We start from the raw sequence: 22702 nt of genomic DNA, 5'->3' as shown, positions 1-22702 counted from the left end.
TGGGGCCCATGAGGGCTAGGCTCGGAGAGCTGCAGTCAGAACAGGATAAAGCCACAGGCTGGTCAGCAGAGGACCGTGAGGGCTGCCACTGACCGAGCACCTAGTACCCGCAGGTGCTGTACCTCTGACTGCCCCGCTTGTGGGTGCTTACGCTACATATGGGAGATCCCTGATGCTTGTCACATGTTTTCAGTCCCCCCTGTGGCCTAGTCACCCTGCAAGGCGGAATGAGCGACTGACGCTGAGACACTCTAATTTCAGGTTGTGATTGGCCTTCGAGCGACCAAGCCCAGGATGTCCAGGAGCCCTGATGCTGCCCTGGGTACCTCAGGTGACGTGAGCAGGTGGAGCCCTGCTGTGGGAGGGAGAGAGAGGCCCTCAGACTGGCGAGTCCGGGCTTCAGAGATGAGAGCAGGGCCTGCCTCCTGCCTTCCTCCTCCAGCGCCTGGGAACTCATCTCTGCTCCACAATTCAACAGTCATCATGCTCCACTGATTCTGCCACCCAAGGACCTCTGACCTCTGTCACTGTCCTGCCTTCCATGGCTCTGCCCCAGGCTAACCGTCCTCATACCTTGCCTGGAGATACGCTACACAATCCCGCCTGAGCGTTGGATCTCAGAATAAGGTTCAACTCGGAAGCAGCATGTACAGGGCCTTTTAGCCTCCTCGCCCTGTCTGCTCCGTACCCCCATTTTACCATCCAGCCATCGCTGAGCTAAGCACCCCCAGGACCTCTCACTCCTGTGATTCTGCATCTCACCACCGTCCTGTTCTCCCCACCCTGAACACCACTCATCTGCGTTATCCGTACTTATCCTAAGGTAGTCGGAGGTCTCCTCCATCAGGGGACATCCATATCCCCTACGTAAGAACAAGTCCATCGCCTGTGGGTTGCCATGGCAACCCAGGAAAACTCCTTTCATGTCATTTAGCAAAACCCAAGGTCATTGCCTCCTTACCTGCGTGTTTTCCCCATGATTTGGGGAGGTCGTGAGACCAGGGACTGAGCCTGGCACAGAGTGGGCTCTCAAGAAAGGTTTGCTAAGCGATGAAGAAGTTGCTTGTGTCACTGCTAGAGCCACGCAAACGGGGCCCGCGAGGCTCCCGGGTGAAGAAAGACACCTAGGGTTTAATTAGCTTTGGGAAGGCAAGCCGCTGCTGATGAGCTAGTCAGCGGAGACAGGCTGGGGCTGTAGGCAGGACCTTCATAACGCTACCTCCTCTCTCTACAATCCCAATCGTCATAAAGATCCCCCCGTCTCTACGGGAGCAGAGAGGAGCCCAATTAACACTCACACACGTTTGCAGGCACCCTTGTGTCACTGCCCCTGGGCCTTGAGGACTGCTCAGAATGCGCTGGCCAACAGGAAGCAGAGCTGACCCTCCGGCCCTCGTCATCATCGTCCCCGCACATCAGGCGCTGGCCGCCCCTGCAGCCCCTGCCCTAGTGGGCGTTTGCCAGCTGCCGGAGCTCCCACCTAAACCTCTCAGGGCTGTTCTGGGTCCAAGACTGCTGTGCGAGCCCTGGTCGGAGGCCGCTGCCTCGGCTCGGAAAGCAATCTGCTCTCGCAGACGTCTTGACACTGTAGCCAGAGCTCATTCACGCATGGGATTTATGAACTAATTTAGCATGTAAGAAAAACATCTGCATTTCGCTTTTATCATCCTGCCAGCAGACAGGCTGAAGACAAGATGTGTACTGCAGACTTGTTTAATGGGGCCTTAAGCACTGCCCCTCGCTCGCCCGCGCTCACACAAGGCTCTGGCTTCAGAGCTCGTCTGATTTAACGGACCTAACACACACAAACGGGAGCGTAAAGCTCTCATCGACACATAAATACTGCAGGGATAGGCCGCGTGGCCAAGAAACCCACGCACACGACACCTGGAACACTGTAGTCACTGGGACAGCCTCAGAATTTGAGGGATTAAAAAGGCACCTCCGTTATTTCAGACTGCTGACTGGGCCTGGTCACCTTTTATTCTAATACAATTTGAAGACTTTCTTGGAGAGGAACATGAGCTTGTAAGGGTATCTGTTTGGAGAAAACACCACCGGATGATGTAATGGGTAGACTTGTGTCTCCCCCCCAAAAAGATCTGTTCACACCCCAGCCCTGTAGGTGTGAGTGACTGTGTTTGGAAGTATAGTCTTCGCCGATGGACAAGTTAAAATGGAGTCAGACTGGACTGAGGGGGACCCTAACCCAATGACTGGTGTCCTTGTAAGAAGAGGAAATTCAGACACAAAGACTCACAGACACAACGGAGAGGCCACTGAAGATGGAGGCTGAGAGCTGAATGTGCATCTACAAGGACTGTGAGAAACCCCCAGAAGCCCCCAGGGGCTGGGAGACGGGCATAGGATGGATTCGCCTGTGGACACATTGATTTTACACTCTGGCCTCTTGACTCTGAGAGAATACAATTCTGCTACTTTAGACACCGAGTCCCAGGAAACAAATACAGATGACAGGGGACACATCCCTGTGATGCTGGAGGCGATGGCATGCCAGGCCATCTGGGGTCCATAGTATGGCACAGCGGGCCCAGGGGATGAGGAACCCAGCACGAATACTGCTGAATGGTCTCACATGGAAGTCCCCAAATGTCCCTGGGTCTCCCGTTTCTTCCTATACAAAGGGAACTGACTCAAAAGGCAGCCCCTCAGGCACCACGTTTTGTCACACGCGACTAGGCTGATGTGCTGACAACATATTTGTTAACCTAACCGCTTTTATCAAGCAGGATTTTCTTGAGGCCAAGTGGCCCCCATGTCACAGGCACCCCTACAACCCTCTCCAGGACAAGCACAGCCAGTGGAGGCCCCAGGGGACTCCCACTGCAGCTGACATTTGGTCCCTCACAGCAGCTTCAGAAGTCAGCACCTGCACCTGCCCTGGGGGCTCTCTGTTGAGCCAGAGACTAAACAGCCCCCACCTAGACCTTTTATCAGCCAGTCGGCTCAAACTGCTGGCGCGAGTCACATTTCCACGTGGCAGAACGCTTTGGCACATGCATTTTGCTGATTGCGCTTTCTTAGCTCACTGCAAACTGTCACTGGGCAGGAGCACCAGGTGTTTGGCCAAATCCTTCGCCAGGAGAAGGACGCGTTCAAGTTCGCCCTTGCCGGGATCTTAACTCCCGCAGCAGTACTCAGATGGATGAGGGACATAGCCTGCCCACGGCTATGGACGCTACTAGGAATCCTATTGCAACACCCTCTGTCCTCTGTCCCCCAGGGCCTCCTGCACGAGCTGGGTAATGTTTGCTAAGCTGCATTTTATTGAATATGGTTATTTCCCCAGAGGACTTTTATTCAGAATTATACCCATGATTTCACCTCCTGGGGGCCAGGAGGTTTTGCTAGGAAGAAAGATCTTATTCCTCTATCTAAAGGAATAAAACGGAGGTTTCCCCAGGCCTCCAGATTTTAAGATTTGAGTTGGCAGGCCACCAGTATGTGCTCTGATGTCCCCCAATTTTGCCCTTGTCTCTCCTTGTTCCTCTCGCTGGTTGAATCGTCTGTTTATAAGCTCCAGGAAGAGAGGGCTGGGGGCCGTCTCACTCACTGCACTCTCCCAGCTCGCAGCATGGTGCCTGGCCCTGAGACGGTTCCTGATATCTCCTACTCTAATGAGTGCGTGAGTGCCGCCCCGTGCGGGGTCCACGTGACACTGCGCCTGGAAAGCTGGCCCTCCGTTCTCAGAGCTCACAGCAGGAACGAGGTTTCAAGATGACGAATGTTGATGGAGACAAGCTGGAGTCAACCTCTCACCCTGAGATCTGTTTTGCAATCTATAAAGGGCAACGTGGGTCTCTTGCAAATATTTGTCAGGAGCCAAGAATCTGAACTTGTACCCTGGCTGCTACAGTGGTGTGGTTTCCTGCCCAGCTAGTACAGTAAATGTGTGTCCCCAGTTTATTTCTGCTGAATTCAGGGCCCATCTATGATCTCTCACAGTGGGCTGGCTCCCAGAGCAGGCTGCACGATGCTGAGGTTCAGGTATTTGGAGCGAACGTGTGTCCTGCGTATGTCACTGGCATCGTTTGGGCCACCACCTCTGGGGGCGGGTTCCAGCCCCAGGATCCCCAGCCCCCCCGAGCTTACCACTAAGAGGATGGGGGATGGTGAACTGCTTCTTGTGGGCGCGGACGGGAAGGAGGCCCTGCCTCTGGCCCTGGTCCCCCTTCTGCTGGGCTCGCCTCTGTTGTGCCATGTTCTCCAGCTTCCTCAGCCGTTCTTGCGAGCGAGAGATGAACTGAGGGTTACGGACTTCCAGCGCCTCCTGATTGGAGTGAAGAAAATATATTCTTTCTAAGAGAAGTGACGCCGAAAGGCCTGACGCAGTCAAGAAGCCAATCAAAAGGACGACATTTGGAGACCAACAGCCACCGTGCATAGCACGTCACCATTTTCTTCCATCACCTCATGTGAACATTGTCACAGATGTGTTGGTGGCATGGGTCCTAGCAGCCTGTCCTCGCCAGCACCAACGGCCCGACTGCAGCACAATAGGGCTGATGAGTCACCAACATCAAGGCTATGAGAGCGAGGGCCGCGGCCTCCCCTCTCCTCCCTCTACCCTGTCAGTGAACTCATTTCTAAGGGACCGAAGCAGGAATGCCCGAAATTCTATATTTCCCAGAGACATGAATGGAAGCGTCATGTGTCACCCGCTTCTGCTGGGGCTGGAAGCCTTAAGAAGCACAGACCCAGATGACCCACTGGGCGCAAAATATGAGCTTTTTCAGGAGAAACAGTAACCGCGCCTAACAGAAGCAACGTCTCGTCTCAGGCAGAAGGAGTTGGCAAAATATCTTTGCCTGCACAAAATGGTTCTGCAAGCTCCGTAGAGGGGGCCAGAATCCCCTATATTTTCACTCGGGCCCTGTCTCTTGCTGCATTCTTCACTCCATGCACTCAGCCACCCACACAGGCCTACTGAGAATAAACGCCACTGACACGTCCTGCCCCACGCCAGACGCTGGGCAGGTGCTTTGGGTGTATTCTTGGTCTCTAGAAATCCCCGCATCGATTCCAGAAGGTGGATCTATGTACCGTCGTTGACATGCAAAAGCTGAGGTTCACTGTAGTTTGGTAGATCACGTGATTGATGATCACCTTCAGCTGTGGGAGCCATTTCCCCCACACTGCCTTTCACTGCTTCGGCTTGCCATTCCTTGAAACTGCTGGTCAAGTCGTCTCCCGGGGTACGACTCCAGCCACACCCACTGGCTGGAGTCCCAGCTCTCCCCCTAAGCTCTGCGGGGTCTCCTCATCCAGTCCGAGCACTGTGGTACTTCCCAGACCACCATGCAGGACTGACACACACACATTCACTCCACAGCAGTGAGCTCCTGTGTGGCTGGGCCGTGTCTCATCCACATCATATCCCTCACGGCCAGCGCCCAAGCTCTGCACATAGTAGGTGCTCAGCAGAGGTCCTCTGGCGGTGGAGCTCCATCACTCTCCCAGCCTTCCACGAGCTCAGAGTTCCCAGGGGGAGGGCGGCTGGGGCTCCATCTGTGACAAGCCCCTGGGAGCTGTGACAAGAAGGGAGTCTTCTTGGCTAGTTGGCCTCCACGGTGCCAGCCCCAGGTACCAGGCACACGTCGCTGGGCCTTGAGGGATGGCCCCTGGGAATGGCCTATGGCCCAGGTATGGCTCTGCCTTGGCAGCCCGCCCTGAGGCTACAGGGTCAGGTGGCTTTGGAGCCCCATAAGTCCCTCGCCATGGGCCCAGCCGGGCCCCAGGGCTCCAGGAGCTGGTGATGGAGCCATCTCCAGACTTGCAGGGTGGCTTACAGCATATCAAGTGCTTTCCTAGAAGGTGTGGCTGTCAACCCACTATTAGCAAGGGCTTTCTGTGAGGTTGTTTGCTCTGCTATTATACCTCTGTATTTTTTGAAATTTAAAAATGTACACATAGTACTTCTATAATCTGGAAAAGATGCCAAACGAAAGCTTCCGTATCCTTGAACTCATGGCTGCATGACTTTGGGCATTTCCAAAAGCTTACTGTCCTTATCTGAAGATAGCATTATACGGACTCCTGCCTCAAAGGGGTGCCCTGAGGATAGAAGGTGCTGATGCCTATGAAGCTACCTGCCCAATGTCTGGGCACCCATAACTTTTCAATAAGGGCTGTCATTGCTACAGTCATTGTCACCGTTGATATTACAGGATCCTCATTCTCGCCAGTGGAGTAGATATCATTATCTCTGTGACTCACATTGAGAAACAGAGGCTCAGGGAGGTTAAACACCTGCCCAGAGTCACACAGCCACCACAAAGGGCAGTCAGGTCTCCAGCCTCAGAAACGAAAGTGAAGTTGTGTAACCATCGACTCCCCAGGAAAGGTTTTTCCTTGGTGGGAATCAAGTCTAGATACACAGAAGGCCTTACCTGCAAGGTCAAAGAGCTTACAGGTGTTTGCTGGCACTCGGAACAGTCTTCCTGCAGGTCAGGGGTGTTTGGCTCCTTGGAGGGTGCTGGCGCGGGCGCTGCTGGCTGGGGTTCAGACGTGGCGGAGTCCTCTCTTTGCTTGCATTCCTTTATTTTTACAACCAAGTCACAGCATGTGTAATCTCCTAGGAGAGAAGATTTAGAATTCCATTTAGAGGGCACCGAGTGATTTTTGCCTAGTTTCTCAACACCATTAGGTACAGACAACAATTGTGAAAATAGAAACGCCAGGAGGTTATTAATGGGGCTCGTTAAGCCCATGATATGAAGCCTCATCACAGACCCCCTGGCCACCCTGGTCACGGAGAGGAATGTCTACAGGCAGCCGGACTGGACAAGTGGCTAATTATGCCACAGAGGTATTCCCCTGGCTTCTGAGGTTCCAGGTACCTCTGCTCACAATGAAGAGAAACTTTTCTAGTCTGTACTTCATATTAAGTGTGTCCTGTATGACTATTACAGTTTGGTTGTTTGGGGACAGAGTACTAATTCACCTTGTGTTTGCGACATTAATGATGTGAGAGGGAAGATGCTGTTCAATTATTTATCCCTCCCCTTAATTTGCCACAGACGACCGCTGGCTTTCCAGCCATCATTAGGATGATTTCTCTCTGAAGACTGGATTCCGTCTCATCCCAAGGCCATTTTGACATTTCTTTGTGGAGAAGGTCAGGGGTGAGTTGATTCAGTAGCACTCCAGGCAGGGCAGCCTCTGGGTGTGGAAGGTGCATCAATACATATTCGCTGACCACCTACTGACCAGCTCCGCCGCTTGGAACATAATGTCCTTCCATCCTGTCCTAGGCCACTCTGGGTGTCTGAGCCCTCCTCCGCCTGCCCTCCCCACCACACATCCCCCGAATACAGCCTCACCAACCCCTCCCACCCCAGTCCTTGCCCGCACACTGACCCATCTCCACAAAGCTGCTTATATTCTTCCACCCGATGAGTTCCTACCACCAGTGGGCTGAGCCCCAAAAGCTCAGGAAGCCCCCTCTCCTCCCCAGGCCAGGCCCCATCACACCTCCTGTGTGTCCTAGCAGTGGCACACACTTCATGCACTCAGCACTTACCAGGCGGGGTCTTAACAGGACGCTGCCACCCCACAAGCCTGTGGCTCTCTCAAAGGCTGGACCATGTCATGGTCCCCCTGGATCTCCACCGTGCCCAGAGGAGCTAACTCTGCTGGGAGTGGAGACACGGCCGCTTGGAAGTTCCCACAGTGCTGTGAATCTCTTAGCTGAACCCCTTGCTCTAACCCCCACCATTCGCACCGGGTCCTCTCTATCTCTACTCAGAACCATCAATGCTCCCTTCCACCTATGAGCCCCACAGGCAGACCCGACTCTCCCTGCCTTGTACACGGTCGGTGTTCCTCCTCCAACTAACACTTTTGATTCTCTTCCAACAACACACTACTTAGAAGTTCTCAAGTTAGTTTCTCTCATTCTTTTAAGCATTTGTTCCCGATCTTTCTGGAGGATTTTGCTGTTGCTTCCACAGTTCCTGCTTAAGCCTCAGTACAAGCCCAGACATCCAACCCCAAACCCCTCCAGCGAGAGTCTGTTATGCCTCCCACCATACTGCTTCCATTTCTTGTTATGAACCCTTATTCTAGCTCACCCGGCACACAGGGCAACCACAGCTGCCTTCCCCCTTCCCCACCACCAACCCATCACCACACCCAGCCACCAAGGACGCTCAGTCCTAAGATGCCTGCCTTCCTCAGTGCTCACATTGTCCACTGTACCCTGACAGTCTCCACTGCTGTGATCCCTCCTCCCCAGTGACACAGCCTGGACCACCTCTGGCTGGGTCCCAGCCCCTAGCCTTGCCTTTGCCATCGGACCTCCCTATTGTCCAGAATACGGTCTCCTTCAGAGAAGATCTAATTAGGCCTCTGCCCTTTCAAGGGCCCGGCCCTGCCGTCAGTCCAAACTCCATCAGTGGGTTTATAAGGACCTTCTAACTTGACCCACATAACTTTAGACTCACACTAGGTCTTTCCCTCAGCCTGCAGTGCTCTCAGCCTTGGGTCTGATTTTTAAACCTCTAGTCAGCTTTAAAGTTCCTGCTCAAAGTCATTGCCTTGAGGGAGACGTCTCTGTCCAGGGCCTCCTTGGATGGCTCACCCGGACTGTTCTTGGCTTCCTGAAAGCTCACCATGGACACAGTTCTTATCCCCAGGTCTCTAGCACTGGATTAAGAGAGTCTGGAGGGCAGGGGCACCGAGCACAGTGCCTGGCACACAGTAGGTGTTCAATAAATGTTTCTTTAATGTATGAATGAATGAACAGTTAGGGATGAGCTTGGGTTCCAAGTGAAATTATTTTGATCAATTACCATACAATTTTAACTTTTATAATGCACAACTCTTCAATCCGATATTTTTCTTTCTGTCCTTATCCATAGCTCTTTGAGGAAAAGCTTTAGAGCAATAGACAATCTAAATTTTCCTACTGACATGACCGGGTACTACAGATCTTTTTTTCTATTTTATTCTCGTGTTCTTGAATAGTTCAGTGCTCACTGAGGTATTAGTGGGCTCAGCCACTGGCCTTTGGAGCAGTGATAGCCTGGTTTTAATTCTTGGTTCCCTCCCGTGTGACAGGCTGACATTGGAACCTACCTCGAGGGCACTGTGAGGACCAGAACACTCCTGCTTGTTGAGTGCTGGGCACAGGTGGGGGCTGGCACCTCTTAGCCGTTATCCCTGGTCATCATGTGCAGATGACCACAGTCACCCTGGTGACCTGCCACTTATAGAGCGGCCGCCTCAGCATCTCAGACCTCCCCTCGCTAAGCCCGAGAACCTGCTGCATACCTCGAATGGCCTTCTCAGCCTCAGGTGACACTGGCCGTGCACACAGTAGGGCTGGGGATCCCTACCCCACGCGGGGCTGCCATTTCTGAGCTTGGGAGGCAGAGCCCACCCACCATTTGAACCTACCGGCCCTGTTCCCTCAGCTGGCACAGACGGGCAGCTTCCTAAGGTGGGTGTGTATGAGCGAGGGCCCAGGGAGACGCGGTAACACTTTCCGTATGAATATCCATGAGGAATCATTTCAGCCCTACCTCCCTTGCTCCTTACCTCTGGGGGACTCTCTTTCTATCTGAGCACCATTGTCTTCCTGTGGAGATGTGCATACATCTTGTAAGGGGCCAAGAAACCCAGGTAAAAGGAGGCTGGGTTTCAGGAAGCTTTGCTGTTGAGACTCTGCGGGCTCAGAAAGGCTGCTAGACTGACAGCTGTTGCTTGGAGAGCTATGCCCATCGGGAAGAAACTCTTTAACCACCTTCAGTTCCACTGGGGGAGCAGACAAAGTCACACGGGCTTCTCGCTGCTTCTCGCTGCTTCCAGAAAATACTTTTGTTTCTACTAAAAATGAAATGAGAGTTGTGCTAAAACATCTGACAAGTGCACATCTGTCGTCCTGGCTTCTGGACGCCACGTCACGCACTCCCAGAGACAGGGTCACTGTGGCGCTGCCTCTGGAGAACTGGGGCCGTCAGGTGCCAGGGTGCGTGTGCTTTCCTAGCGCTAAGCATGTGGCCGTCATTCCTGAAAAGCCTCCCCATGGAGTTCACTTAGAAACTCCACTGTACACATTACTCTCACACACTGGGCTCTAAAGAGAGTGTGTTTGCTGGTGCCCTTCAGGAACCCAATGATCTTGACAAGAGGCAATGGAGTCAAGCACACTGACTCAGGGCCAGGTACCTGGGTTCAAATCCCATCTCCACCACTATCAGCTATCCAGCCTCATCTATAAAACCAAGTCACTAGCTACTCTAATGCATTAATAATATTGAATATTATTTTATTATAGTATTGATTTTTATAATAAATGTATACATATAATAATAAACAATATATATACTTTATATAATTACACTTTATATAATACCATATTTATATTATTAATATGTTAAATATTTAAATCAAGGTAATAACACAATATAATAATGATCTGTGTGAGGTGTTTAGTTAGCATAGTGCCTGACATGTAGTAAGCATTTACTAAACGCTAGTTATCTTTATTATTCCAGAAACATTGATGCAAGGCTACATAATATGGCAAGAACAGAGAGAGGAGATAATTTATTAGTGTGCACACTTCTGTCGAAGCAGTGGATCTAAAATGTGGACAACGTGTTGCTTGCTGCCACACCATAATATCAAAAGTCTGGGACCATCTACCCATCAGTAGGGGACTAGTCGATGAATTCCAGCACATCCATGTAAAAAAGTAAAAGAGAATGAGGCAGACGCTCTTGTGTTCCTGTGTAATAACCTCGAAGATACGTTATCACGTGAACAAAGCAAAATGTGAGACGTCATGTCAGGTGTGCTTCCTCAGTAAATGCTGATATGCTCAGAATATCTCTGGAAGGACCCAGAAGATGCTGGAACCAGCGTTGCCCGGAGTGGGGGTGGGGAATAGAGGGGGCAAGGCAGGACCCCCAGGGACTGGGAGAGAGACTTTCTCCTCACTGCTTGCCTATTTTATACTCTGTTTTTGTTCTCCGTTTTTCCTTCTGGAATACTCTATAAATTGTAAGGCGTTCTGCATTTTAAATAAGGCAGTGACTCACCTCTGCATATATGTTGATGGGAATGGCCCCCCCTGGGGGAGAGAACCACTGCCGCTGGTGGGGTGTGTCCAAACCTCTTCATATACTGGGGCAGAAAAACAGTCTGGGAACACTTGGAACAATCAAATCTCTTAGAAGATTCTCGCTATAGTTTCTCAAATGTCTTATACACAAAACCAAAATGAACCCATGATGACCTGGCATTGACTGTAATAGCGAACTCTCTTAAAATGTCTCGGTTGTCTGCAATTTGTTCTAGCTCTTCTGTCCCCAAGGCCTGGTGTCCCAGACAACAGAAATAGGCTGAGTGTGGTGACATCACACAAGGCAGAGGGAAGAACACAGAATCCAGAGGGCCCCCTCAATGTACCTTCTGACCGTGGGATCTGAGGCAGCCCAGGTGACAAGGGGTAAACGCAGCTTTCCATGTTCTTACAAACCAACCAACCAAAAGTAGCTAAAGTGCCTTCCGGGTCCCAGTGCTTGTACATGGAAAATACTCAAAAAAAAAAAAAAAGGCAGTCATTAACCCTTCTCATTTGGACAGGGGTCTCCTATGGGCTTTGTTAATTTGTACAGGGATCTCTTTCCAAACTTTGATTTCAAAAACTGCCAATTCTGTTTAAATACAAAATATCAAAAGCAAAAGAGTCCTAAAATAGTTCTTCCTTTCTATGTTGCTTCCTTTTATTAGAAGCTCAAAACCCAAATTAATTACCAGTGATGCAGTCCCAGTCTGCTCCTTCTGTGCTGATGTTAGGCTCTTTAAATGAATGTATTTACTTAGAGACTCGTGGAGATCTAACTACCTATTTCTCTCTCTATCCTACCTACCTACCTATCTATTACCAATTACCAATCTCTCTGGTTTCATGTAGATTCTTGTGTGAATGATTCTAAGTCAGATGTTCTTCTTGTGACTTGAAAGGGTTAAAACGACTTCCAGAAAGTGGAAAGTATTAATAGTTGGTCTACTGGACAAAAGAAACATATGTGGCCCGAGAAGGATTTTTTCGACAACTTATTGATCGGGTCTCTTTTTGTGGATTCTGACAAGCACAATCGTCAGCCATGAAATCGTCCTCAGCTGGGCCTTCCCTCGGCAAGGAAGCATGTCGTCTCTTCCCCACACGCTCTGCATGCGGGTAGGAGTCAGAGGGCTCTATTCACGCCCCGAGTTTTAAACTGCGTCACCCCAGGGAAGACCCATTGCCAGTGCAGGCTCTGCCTCTATTAGGGGAACAGGAACAAAGAGGCCGCCTCTGCCGTTCCTGTTTCTCAGACTGAAGCTCAGAGCCTGCTCCCTGAGCCTGACTCTTGGAGAAGCTGGGACACCGCAGGTCTTTAAATAGTCACGCTCCTCTGTTCCCTTTTCTAGAACGCTCTGGCCTCTGGACTGGTATTCTTAGCTCAACTACCCAGCAAACTCACCTGTCCAGAGCTGAGCTACGCATGGAGGGTGAACACAAGCCAACAAAAAATCCCTGCCCAACAGGCATGCATCGCTCCTGTAAGCTCTCCTCTTTGACTCAGAGAAGAGCTCTGAGCCATTACACAGTGCCCGTTGATGCTTTCCTCAAGCTCCTTTTGATTGTGAGATGTACTATATGTACAATTGAAAAGTATTAAACAGAGCACGTATGCACCCTCCCAGGTTAAGTCGCAGCATAGTCCCTGGGGTCCGGATGTCACCTCCGAGCCTCTGCTGGATCACACCCACACTTCAGTTTTGTGGTACTCCATTCATCGCTTTTGTCCATAATGTCCCACCTATGTAGGTATCGATAAACAATCTATGTCCAATACCGAAACCTGAGTAGGAAGCCCAGAGCTGGCTATTTAAGGTAAGGACACCAGTGCATCTGTTAGTCAAAAGCTTTCAGGAGAAGCGTTCAGTCAGCTGGCTGGGCCACAGTGTCCCTGAGAGGAGACGGGGTACGGTTTTGAGGAAGACAGTGCTGAGTCGTGAATGAGCCCTGAACACAAGGGGCTGCCCACCGCTGTCAGGCAGGGCTGGCCAGTGGGAGGAGGCCTGGGGGCTTGGCAGCTCTGCAATTCCTGTTCCTGACACCGCCATGTCCACTGCAGGCCTTCGGGAGAAGTTACAGCAGGACGCTTCTCTGTGATGAAATGTGGGCCCTGAGCGGACCACGTGCGGGGCAGGGAGGGGACAGCAGGGGCCTCATGGACACAGCATCAACCCTGGGCCAGGCGAGGGCACCGCCAGCCCACACAGGCACGTAAGACAAACAACAAACGGAGGAAAAGGCGCCCCTTCCACAAGACATTTACCTCTGAAAATATCATGACGAGCCAATTTGATAGAAACAACACTTTACTGCTTCTTTGCCAAAATTAAGGTGCTACCTAGCTGTCCACATTCTTCCATGAGACCCCCATTTGCACACAATTCTACAACAGCGGCAACTTGGATACAGCAGGAAGTTAGGAAGCTCAGAGGAATTAAGGAGGGGGACCAGCACGCAGCCAGGCCGTCGGTGACATCACAAAAGAAGAGGACGAGGGTCATGAAAACAGATACATGAGTCCAGAGAGCAGAGCTGCTTGGGGACATTAAATAGCCCCAAGGCAGGTGAATAACCTACCGAACCCATTTTAGACTCATTTATCTCCAAATTCGTTTAGCATTTGGGACAGGTGTGCGGGCGTGCAGCTCCCTAGGACACTTGTCCAGCTGGACAAAAACCTGCTTGAAGGTTTGAGGCTCAGCTCGGCGAACCTTCCTGCTTTCTTAAAACAGATGGAAGCCTGGCAATCAACTGAAGAGACGTCTCTGAGCAAAGCCGGCTTCCTTGCATCCAAGGCACACATTTTCTCCCACGTTTCAATGTTCCTCCTGGTGACGTTTTCCCCCCTCAAAAGCTGGACCGTCTCACAACTGACCATGAGTTTGAAATACATAACTGAAGCTTGTGTCCATGTGCTGGGGGGGTCAATATAAAAATCCGTGTCTAAATTCAACTACAGGGTGGGGCTCAGGGTCTCTGAAAGGGCCGGTGCTCGTCGCCACCAACCTAAGTGGCCCCAGCCTGCCCTCCACCTTCAGAAGGCTCTTGCGTCTTTGTTTTATGTATAGTTTACCCATCTCAGCATCCTGCCTCACCTGTGGGCTCTCCTCCAGCAAATCGCTCCCACAGCAGAAACCAAACAAGTGAGCTTGGTAGGACTGTGTGTCAAGCACATGGAAAGCCACTGCGAATACCTGGTGGTGATGGTGATGGTGGGGTGAGTGTGTGTGTGTGTGCGTGTGGCAGCGGGAGGGAGGGTTGGAATCAAGGACTCTCCTTGCTTTAGGCAGGACTTCGCTGTCCTCAAGTTTGGCACTGAGACACTCAGGGGAATCGAGACCGCTCCAGAGAAGGGAAGGCAGTAGTAACCCTGGGCACTCAGTACACACACAAGTTCTCTAGCGAGGGCTGTTGGCCTGACTTTCCTTTCACAAGAGAAAATTTCAAACTACCTGCAATTGCAATACACATAACACACACACACACACACACACACACACACACACACACACACACATACATACACACATGATCATTGACTGGGTCCGACATAGGAAACACAGAATTGCCCATTTTATAATACTGTAGAGGGCTCAGATCACAGAATCCCCTTCTCAGTGTTTTCAGGACACTGGCTGTAAGGAGTCCCCTATTTGGAGGGCTGTGTAGGACTGGGGCCAGGAAGGAGACAGGCTCCCCGACACAATACCTCCACTTCCTGCCTCTCCCAGTCCGTCTGCTCCTCCCTCCAGCCCCAGTCAGACCCTCATTTCCAACACAAGATCTGGAAACCCCATTTCAGGAAGATATAAATACCTCCCAGGGTCCCATGTCAGAACAGGAAGTGAATTCCAAGGCTGCAGGGTTCCCGTGGAAAAGGCTCTGGGTCCAACCTCTCAACCCAGCTGGGGCCACTGGAAGCACTTCCTGGCTTGGCTGACATCATTTTTTTCTGGCTTTCTCAGCGCATTTTACAAACCTCAACCATGTCAACGCAAACTCAGCTAGAAACATGTGGCCTGGGCGCACCTTCTTCTAAGAATGCTGCTCCCTTTGAGGGACTATTTTTGAAAGCCAGAATCAGAGAGACTCCCCAGGGCCTCTGAAGAGAAGCACATGTCACATGAAAATAGCAACAAAGAATAAATCCGCAGCCAAAGGAGCGTGCATCGGGGCGGCCAGGCCTTGGTCGGCGTAGCGAGAAGGCGACCCTGATGCCGGCTGGTTTTCTCTGCCTTCGTCCCCCATGGCTATGAGGCGTCGATGTTTCACATCCTCTCATTCCCCGCAAATGACTGTCACTTCCCAACGAAATAAACAGGTGGCATCACAGCAGACAAACACTCCTCCAATCTCTCCCATTTAATGGGGACTTCCTGAGTTATTTATTTATTGTCACTGAAACAAATTCATAAGAAACAAAACATATTTAGTTCATGGGCTTGCCCCGAGAGACCACTTAGGTACGGAAAAATGGGAATATGTTTAACTGTTTCTTAAATGCTACAGTGAGCACTTGTGCCTAGTAAAAACATTTCCCTTATGCTCTAAAGAGGGGTGGGAGCTCTTTGTGAAAATAAACTTATTGCTATCTTATTGAAAATCATCATTTCGAACCAATGTGGAGAAGGCAAAAATCATGAAAAAAATTACAAGCTGTTCCTGAGCCGGCGTCTAATATACGAGCCTGGGGAAGGGAGAGAGGCCCGTGTACTTTTATTCTCTCTAGCTGTCTCATGCTGGCCAGAAGAGGAAATAACTTCCCTCGGACATTTTAAACGCTCAGTTAATACAGCTGAGCATTGTTTTATATGAACGTGCATCATTGGCAGCGAAGTACACAGAACAACCGTGGGATGTGCACTTCCCTTTCCCCGATCAACTCCCCCTCCCTTTGTGGGGTCCGACTATCCAACTTATTCTTAATTTCAAGACAGCAGGAAAAGAAGATAGTTGATTGGGTTTTACTAGGCGTTTAAAGCTCTAAGTACTCCAGTCAAGATTTCCCGAGGTTTCTCTTAGGAAGGTGAGTGGCCACGTTTTGTACCCCCTGGTCCCATTCAGCCCCTGCCATGCTTTGAACCACCCTTGTTTCTCATCTTGACAGCTTTCAAAGACATCTTTTGGGTCAAACTGTAGGGGAAGCACAGAACCCTTTAAAAAGTGCATTTTCAGGCAGACTGTCCTTCGGTTGCACTGGTGCTGGGTGATTTAAGAAAAAATGCTCATTAAAGTCATCATTGCTAACATCTTAACCTGTTAGCATTCGGGGAAGTGGTGTGAGAGGGTACGAGGAAACTCTTTGTGCCACTTTTTGCACCATTTCTGTTAAGTCTAAAATTAGCTCAAACTTAAATGTTTTTAAAAATGGTCATTTGTTAAAGGTCAGAATAAACTTTCCACAGGACTTCTTTATATAGTTGAAAGGCCCTTCTCAGTAACTCTGTAATATGACTCACTATATCTGCATTTGTCGATTCACCAGAAATGGCAGAAACATGTTTATAAAACCCTGTGCTATGCTCCTAAAACATCCGGATTGTCTCAGTATGGTTTAGTTCCCATCAGCCTGCTGCGGAGTAGAGATGGGTCATCAGCTACTCAGAATGCCACCAAGGTCAGCCCTGCTCACGGGGTACCCGCACGGTTCCTCAGAGAGGCCCTGTCACAGATTCTCCCAGGATGGCCAAGTTTGCAACGTGACGTCACTTCAGAAAGACAGAAGTTTTTGCAATACAAATGATGGAAAGAATTTGAAACATGCACCCAGAGACCTGGGCTCTGTTTCTGCCTGATTCCGCCTCCCATTAACCGTGTGACTGTGTCCAAGTCACCCAGCCCATCTGGCCTCAAGTTACTTATCTACACAATGGGATAACAACCATCCTGTGCTGATGAGGAGGAAATGGGACAAAGTGAAAACTCAAAAAAAATAACGCACTGTGCAAAGGTGAGCCTTTCATAGTTTAACCAGCCCTGAGGTGACTCATATCTAAGACCCAAATGTCAATGGTAATTGAAAAATAGATTTAAGAATTAAAAACAAAGTGATCCTTAAGTGGTATGAATAGACTTTGTCCCTCATTTCCAATCTAGAAAAACATATACACACAGGAGCCACTGGCAGAAAGACCTGCTCAGTCCTTGACCCATGTGCCACCTCCCTGTCCAAAAGACTGCTTTTCCTGCCCACTTGGTAAACTTAACAGGCCAGTGAAGGTCAAGGTGAGTTAGGGGTCATGGCCACCTTACATGTTGGAATAAGAGTTGTCCTTGGGTGGGGTCATCTGAGCCATATTCCGGGACCCAGGGGAGGAGGGTGGTCTGCTCTCCAAACCCCCTGGCCCTTGTCTTGTCCCTTAAATGTGCAAACCCCCTCCTGTGTGATGTCAGGGACTTTTCTGCTGGGGAACAGATGAGAGGGAAGGATGTGGAGCCACCTGCAGGGCCTGGAAAAGATCTGGGCCCCTGAGGTGAACCTCAAGTGCAAAAACGGGCCTGAGGGGGTAACACTGGCCCCTGCCCCTTCTGAACCTTTCCCTTAGCCCTCCTCACCTTCAAAGGTGCCCTGACCGCTTCGCTCAGATTCAGCTGGATACTAATATCTGCACTGGGGTGGAGAAAGGGGAGGGAACTGTGCAGTGAGATTTGTGCTAAACCTCCACCGGACCCCAGGCACCAAGGCCAGCCTTTCAAGGTCAACCCACGCATACAGACATTCAGTTTCCCAGGAAAGTCATGTTGCAAGGGGGCAAGCTAGGGTCACACAGGTGTGCCCTGGGATTGGGGAAGGGAATGCAGTGAGAGTCAAGAGGCGTGGGGTTCCCAACAAGCATGGCAGAGGCCGTCCTTCCACAGGACCCAGGTCTGGAGGAGGCTTCAGCATGAGCCAGAGGACCCCTCCCCCCGCCAGCCCCCCAGCTGCTGATGTGCACTGCAGTGCGGTCTCCCCGTGGCTACAAGCCCGCTGTTATTTATACACTGGGGGTGATCCTTTTCCGCCATGGAGAGGCCTTTCTCCCATTAAAGGTGATGGGAGTCATGTGGCTGAACCGAAGGCATTTAATTTTCCAGATTGTCTAAAAATAAAACGTGGTGAAGGAAAACATATGCATTGTTTCTATTTGGGATTGTAAAAACACAAACAAAAGGGAAACAAGGGATTCACTGCCCAAGAGATGCAGTTCCTTCTCAATTATAACAGCAGATCAGTTAGTTGTTGTTAAACAGGTTTAGACGTGGAATAATATGAAATCCTTCTCAATTTACTATACGAGCACAGTCTAATGTCTCTTTATCACCTGAAAAATACATCCCGTTTTTTCTTTGCTGACCAGGATACCGAAAGGTTTTATTAGCTAGTAGACCATGGAATGGTCCTGTAGGAAGGTGCAAAAGAAGAGCCCTATTCCAGAAAAGTTTACTGTAAAGGAAGTTACTAAAAAGGAAATTTTATTTTCCTAACGATTGTCATTATACATTTGTAATTATGGATGGCAAGGATTAAAAAAACACCTCTTGGATACAGTGAAATCGTACTTAAAAACACAAACATCCTTTTAAAGTTCCATGCTTACAGGAAAGGCGGTGATAAAATGTTAATACCATTCAAAATACTAACAGCACCGTGGGCCAAACTCAAAATGTCACAAAATAGCAACACTGAATGTGAACTTCTGGCCTGCGGTGTCTCACGTAAGCGTAGAATTTTCTAAAAGGGGCTACTTTTGCTCAATCTTCTATGGGCATTGACGTTTCTAATTTTCTATCTAGCATCATTTCACTGTTTGCTTTATTTTCCCATTCTTGAATTTGCAGGCATCTTTAAACATGGTCACGCCTCCACACACAATTTGCTCCCCTGCTTGGAAATCTACCGACACATCCAGTCTCTGCCCTGCAGTGAGGGCTTTCCCTGGGAGCGGCAGGGAGCACACACAGTTCTGCTCGCCATCTCACACATTTGAAAAGGATTAAGCTGGCCTCAGCTAACAGCCATCCTGTCCCTTAATCCAGTGATTTATTTACCCCACGTCCAGGCAATTCCTTGATTCCTTCCCTTCCTCCTCTCCACATGGCATCCATCGGTGCTGTTAACTCCAACTCAAACCGACTTTAAACCATGGCCTACTCCATCTCCTGAAACCACTCACCTGGGTGACTCCTACTCTGTCGACTTTCCTGCTTCTTGTACCTGAGATCTTGAGAAAATGGAAGTCCTCTGCTTAAATCCCTCCAGTGGCTTTCCACCCCACCTAAAATAAGTCACAGTTCTCCCAGTGCGACCTCGCTTTTGTCCATCTCTCTGAGCTCATGGGGCCCCTCCCCGGCCCCTTTAATCTCCAGTCCCACTAGCCTTGGTCTTGTCCCAGGAATGTGCCAGCTCTGTTCTTTGTTACATCAAGGGCTTTGGCCAGTGGTTCCCTTTCTCTAAAAGGCTCATCCTCTTCACCTTTACAAGGTGGGCTCCTTCTTATATAAATCTTAGCTGAAACGTCACTCAGACACAACTTCCCTGACCATTCCATCTAAGGAAGCCAACAGGTAGCCAACTCAATCACATCACCTGGTTCTGGTGCTTAGCGAAAGCTCTTATCACCTCTTGAAATTTCTCATGTTGGTGCCTCTATCTGTCTTTTTTCACTCAATAGCAAACGCCATGGAGCAGGGGACCTTGCTTTGCTTACTGCAGTACCTAACACCTACATGATACCTGGCACTCAATAAACACTTTTCAAGTTACTCACATGTCATCATGTGAGGTAGCTCGTGTCTTCAGCAGGGCTTTTTAGCCCACAAGGTGCCCAGCAAAATCCTAAAGATGCATCTGCCTATCACGTAACAGGAGAAAATGGAACAGATACAGAATCCCCACCCAAAAGTATCTCCAAGGGAATTTGGATAGTTTCTTAGGGGTAAACATTAATTCAATAATTCAAAAGTATTTTTAGGTACCTTCCATGGTCAAGTTCCTGTCATGAGCCAGGTACGTGATGTGAGCACAGAAGCATGGCTACTAGTCCCACAGAGTGGCAAGCCGGGGAAGTTGTGACAAGCACAAGTGCCTTGAACTTGGGGATAATTCCATCCCCACTCTTAGGATAGCAAACGCATGTTATTCTAGAGGAGCCAGGGTACTCTCGATTTCAACGGCCTCAAGGAAAATTTGTTTTGAAACTAAGCCTACTTCCTAAATGACAGAGCCATTTTGCACTCTTCTGGACCTTGGTTTTTCCTGAGTCACTCACTCTGCTCAGGAGGGTGTTGGGAGCCTTGCTTGCCTTAACTGGGCTGCCATATGGGCAGATGCTGCAAATCCATTTGGCTGAAAGGAACAAGGGGAGAGGGGGGAGAAGGGGGGCTGTGTGTACCCCAGCTCAGTGGGGACTGGACATGAGCAAAAATTCCAATGCACAGATCTCACTATAACCATTTCATGGTGGATGTCTGTTCCTTCCTTTTTTTAGTCCCAAACGTTTATAAATTAAGTGGCAAAATTGACCAATTCCAACTTTGCATTCTCTCTCTGTGCACTCTTAGCAGAAGCACAGATGGGTAGAAAATCAGACAAAAGCCAGGTGGATGGAAGAGTGGAAATAGAGATGCAAAGGGGTCAATTACACTTACACTGAAATCGTTTCCTTCCTAAATAGCTAGGAGTTGTCACTATGACTTTTCCCTGGATTTGAAATTACACATTTTCCACTTCTGACATGACCACCAGTCTAGCCATGTGAGGGCAATTTTCAGGAAGGGAGTGGGAGATCAGCTTTACAGGCCACGCAGACCAGACAGCAAACCCTGGTGTGTCATTAGGGAAAACAAAATGGTCAGACTTTGTCTGAGATGTGAAGGGGGAGAGCATTTCCCTGAAGGAAAACATAATCCACATTTTAAAGGGACGTTGCTCTGCTGGCAACGGAGCTAAGGAACAAGTTCGGTTTGGGCGCCCCTTAATGTTAAGTTCCCTGCACCTGTGACATGAGGCACTCTTGCTGAATAACATGTAACAACATGCAACATTCAGAAATGCAGTGCGTTTCAAAATCTCCGTCTGGAAGATATTGTTGGCCAAAGCAACATGATGCAAGACAGTTATGGTGTGTGCTTTATATCCCAATGAAGCTGTTATTAAATAAATCTTTCCAAAAGCAAGACCGTTCGCCATGTTGGCAGGCATGTGGTCGGCAGGTTTCGAGGAAGGCGGGGCCAGCGGGGAGTTGCCTGGTGTTATGCTGACACTGTTTCGTGCTTAGCAGGTGGAGCCCCAACGAAATACGCTTAGCTGGACGCTTAGCATTCTGGTCCTGGCTGGTCTCCTGACTTAGACTCTAAGTTCTTTTGGTTGGGGAACTAATTCAACTCAGCTGCAGAGACACAGGCTTTTGTGCTTTAAGTTTCATAATGTAATTAACGATTCACATCCAATTACATCATGTTAAAAGCCCTCTTCCAGTCCTTTCTCTACTAATCCTGGCCTCAGAGCCTGTGTGCTAACTTGATCAGTGTCCGGAGAAAAGCAGAAAGCTGATTTCCAGCATGGAGCTGAGCCTGAAGTGATCAGTGATATAGTATTAGTTTAGTCGAAGTTGTCTGGAAATACACACATGGTTTTGCTTGTGATTTGAGAACACTGGTGTATTTTTATAAGAAAATCCTAAGGCCAGAGGAGTATATCTTCAAAATAAGATTTTTGCCTTAGCTCCATAAACATAGCTTTCCTGCTAATCACCACACAGATATTGTCACTCACTCATGCAGCCCTGAGAGCTTCCCAATGGCCCAGTGTGACCTGAAGTCTTTGATGTGGACTGTCCGCATGCTGGGTCCGGAACTCCTTTTCCGTTACCATGTCCTGTTTACGACCCTTCAATCTCCCAGGGTCCAAGGACACATTCCATTGGTCATTCTCTGAGACTTTCTGCATTTCTATCCGCCACAGGCTGCTTTCATCCCATGGGTGTCCTCCATCCCTTGAGTACCATCTTCTCCCCAAAACAGTAGCTCTCTTACTGGAAATCAACACCCGTCACTCTGCCAGCTCAGCGTAGGGTTTGGATTAATCCATAGGTCTGGTTGTGACTCACTCTGCATTCCTCTCTTTCTCACTTACCCGTGTGTATCTTGGGACCGAGAAAGTTCTCTCTCCCTTCACTGTGTCACCAAAAGCACTGAGCACAGTAGTTCATCTGTACTCTGTTGTCAGTAAGAGTTTAAAATGTGTTATTTTGGCACTCCAGGTCTCTTCATGAACGTGCCTATTCCCTCTAGATCCATGATTACTTTGTGTTGTCACAACACCAATTCTCTAAAGACAAGGAAGTCCGAGTACAACAGTGGAAATGTCAAATTCATGTTCAAAGTAATCTAGAGGTCATTATACACTGGCCCAAGTTGTGCAGGCTAACCATCATGGTCCCCAGTGACATAAAAAAATTAGTACATGATGGCCGGCTGAGTGGCGCGATGGTTAAGAGCTGGCTTGGGACGCCAGAAGGCCCCGGTTCAGATCCCACATATGAGGGCTAGTGACACTGCCCTCCACAGCTAAGATGCTGAACAACAGCTCGACCTGGAGCTGGGTTGCCCTGAGTCCCCGGCGACGGC

The 22702-nt window shown here is 49.6% G+C and overlaps 1 protein-coding gene across 1 annotated transcript in view; it reads right to left on the bottom strand.

Annotated features, from left to right (window-relative positions):
* Positions 1–22702, bottom strand: part of CUNH10orf90 (chromosome unknown C10orf90 homolog) — a 199934-nt gene that overhangs the window by 9747 nt on the left and 167485 nt on the right. The window contains exons 5-7 of the mRNA XM_019654187.1: positions 9562–9849; positions 6411–6595; positions 4114–4291 (exon numbers count right to left, since the gene is read on the bottom strand). Of these exons, the coding sequence (XP_019509732.1) occupies positions 4114–4291; positions 6411–6595; positions 9562–9849 (651 nt within the window). The remainder of the gene's footprint in view (positions 1–4113; positions 4292–6410; positions 6596–9561; positions 9850–22702) is intronic.

The sequence above is a fragment of the Hipposideros armiger genome, unplaced genomic scaffold (assembly GCF_001890085.2).
Source record: "Hipposideros armiger isolate ML-2016 unplaced genomic scaffold, ASM189008v1 scaffold_216, whole genome shotgun sequence".
Lineage (NCBI taxonomy): Eukaryota > Metazoa > Chordata > Mammalia > Chiroptera > Hipposideridae > Hipposideros > Hipposideros armiger.
This window is presented reverse-complemented; position numbering and strand designations above follow the sequence as displayed.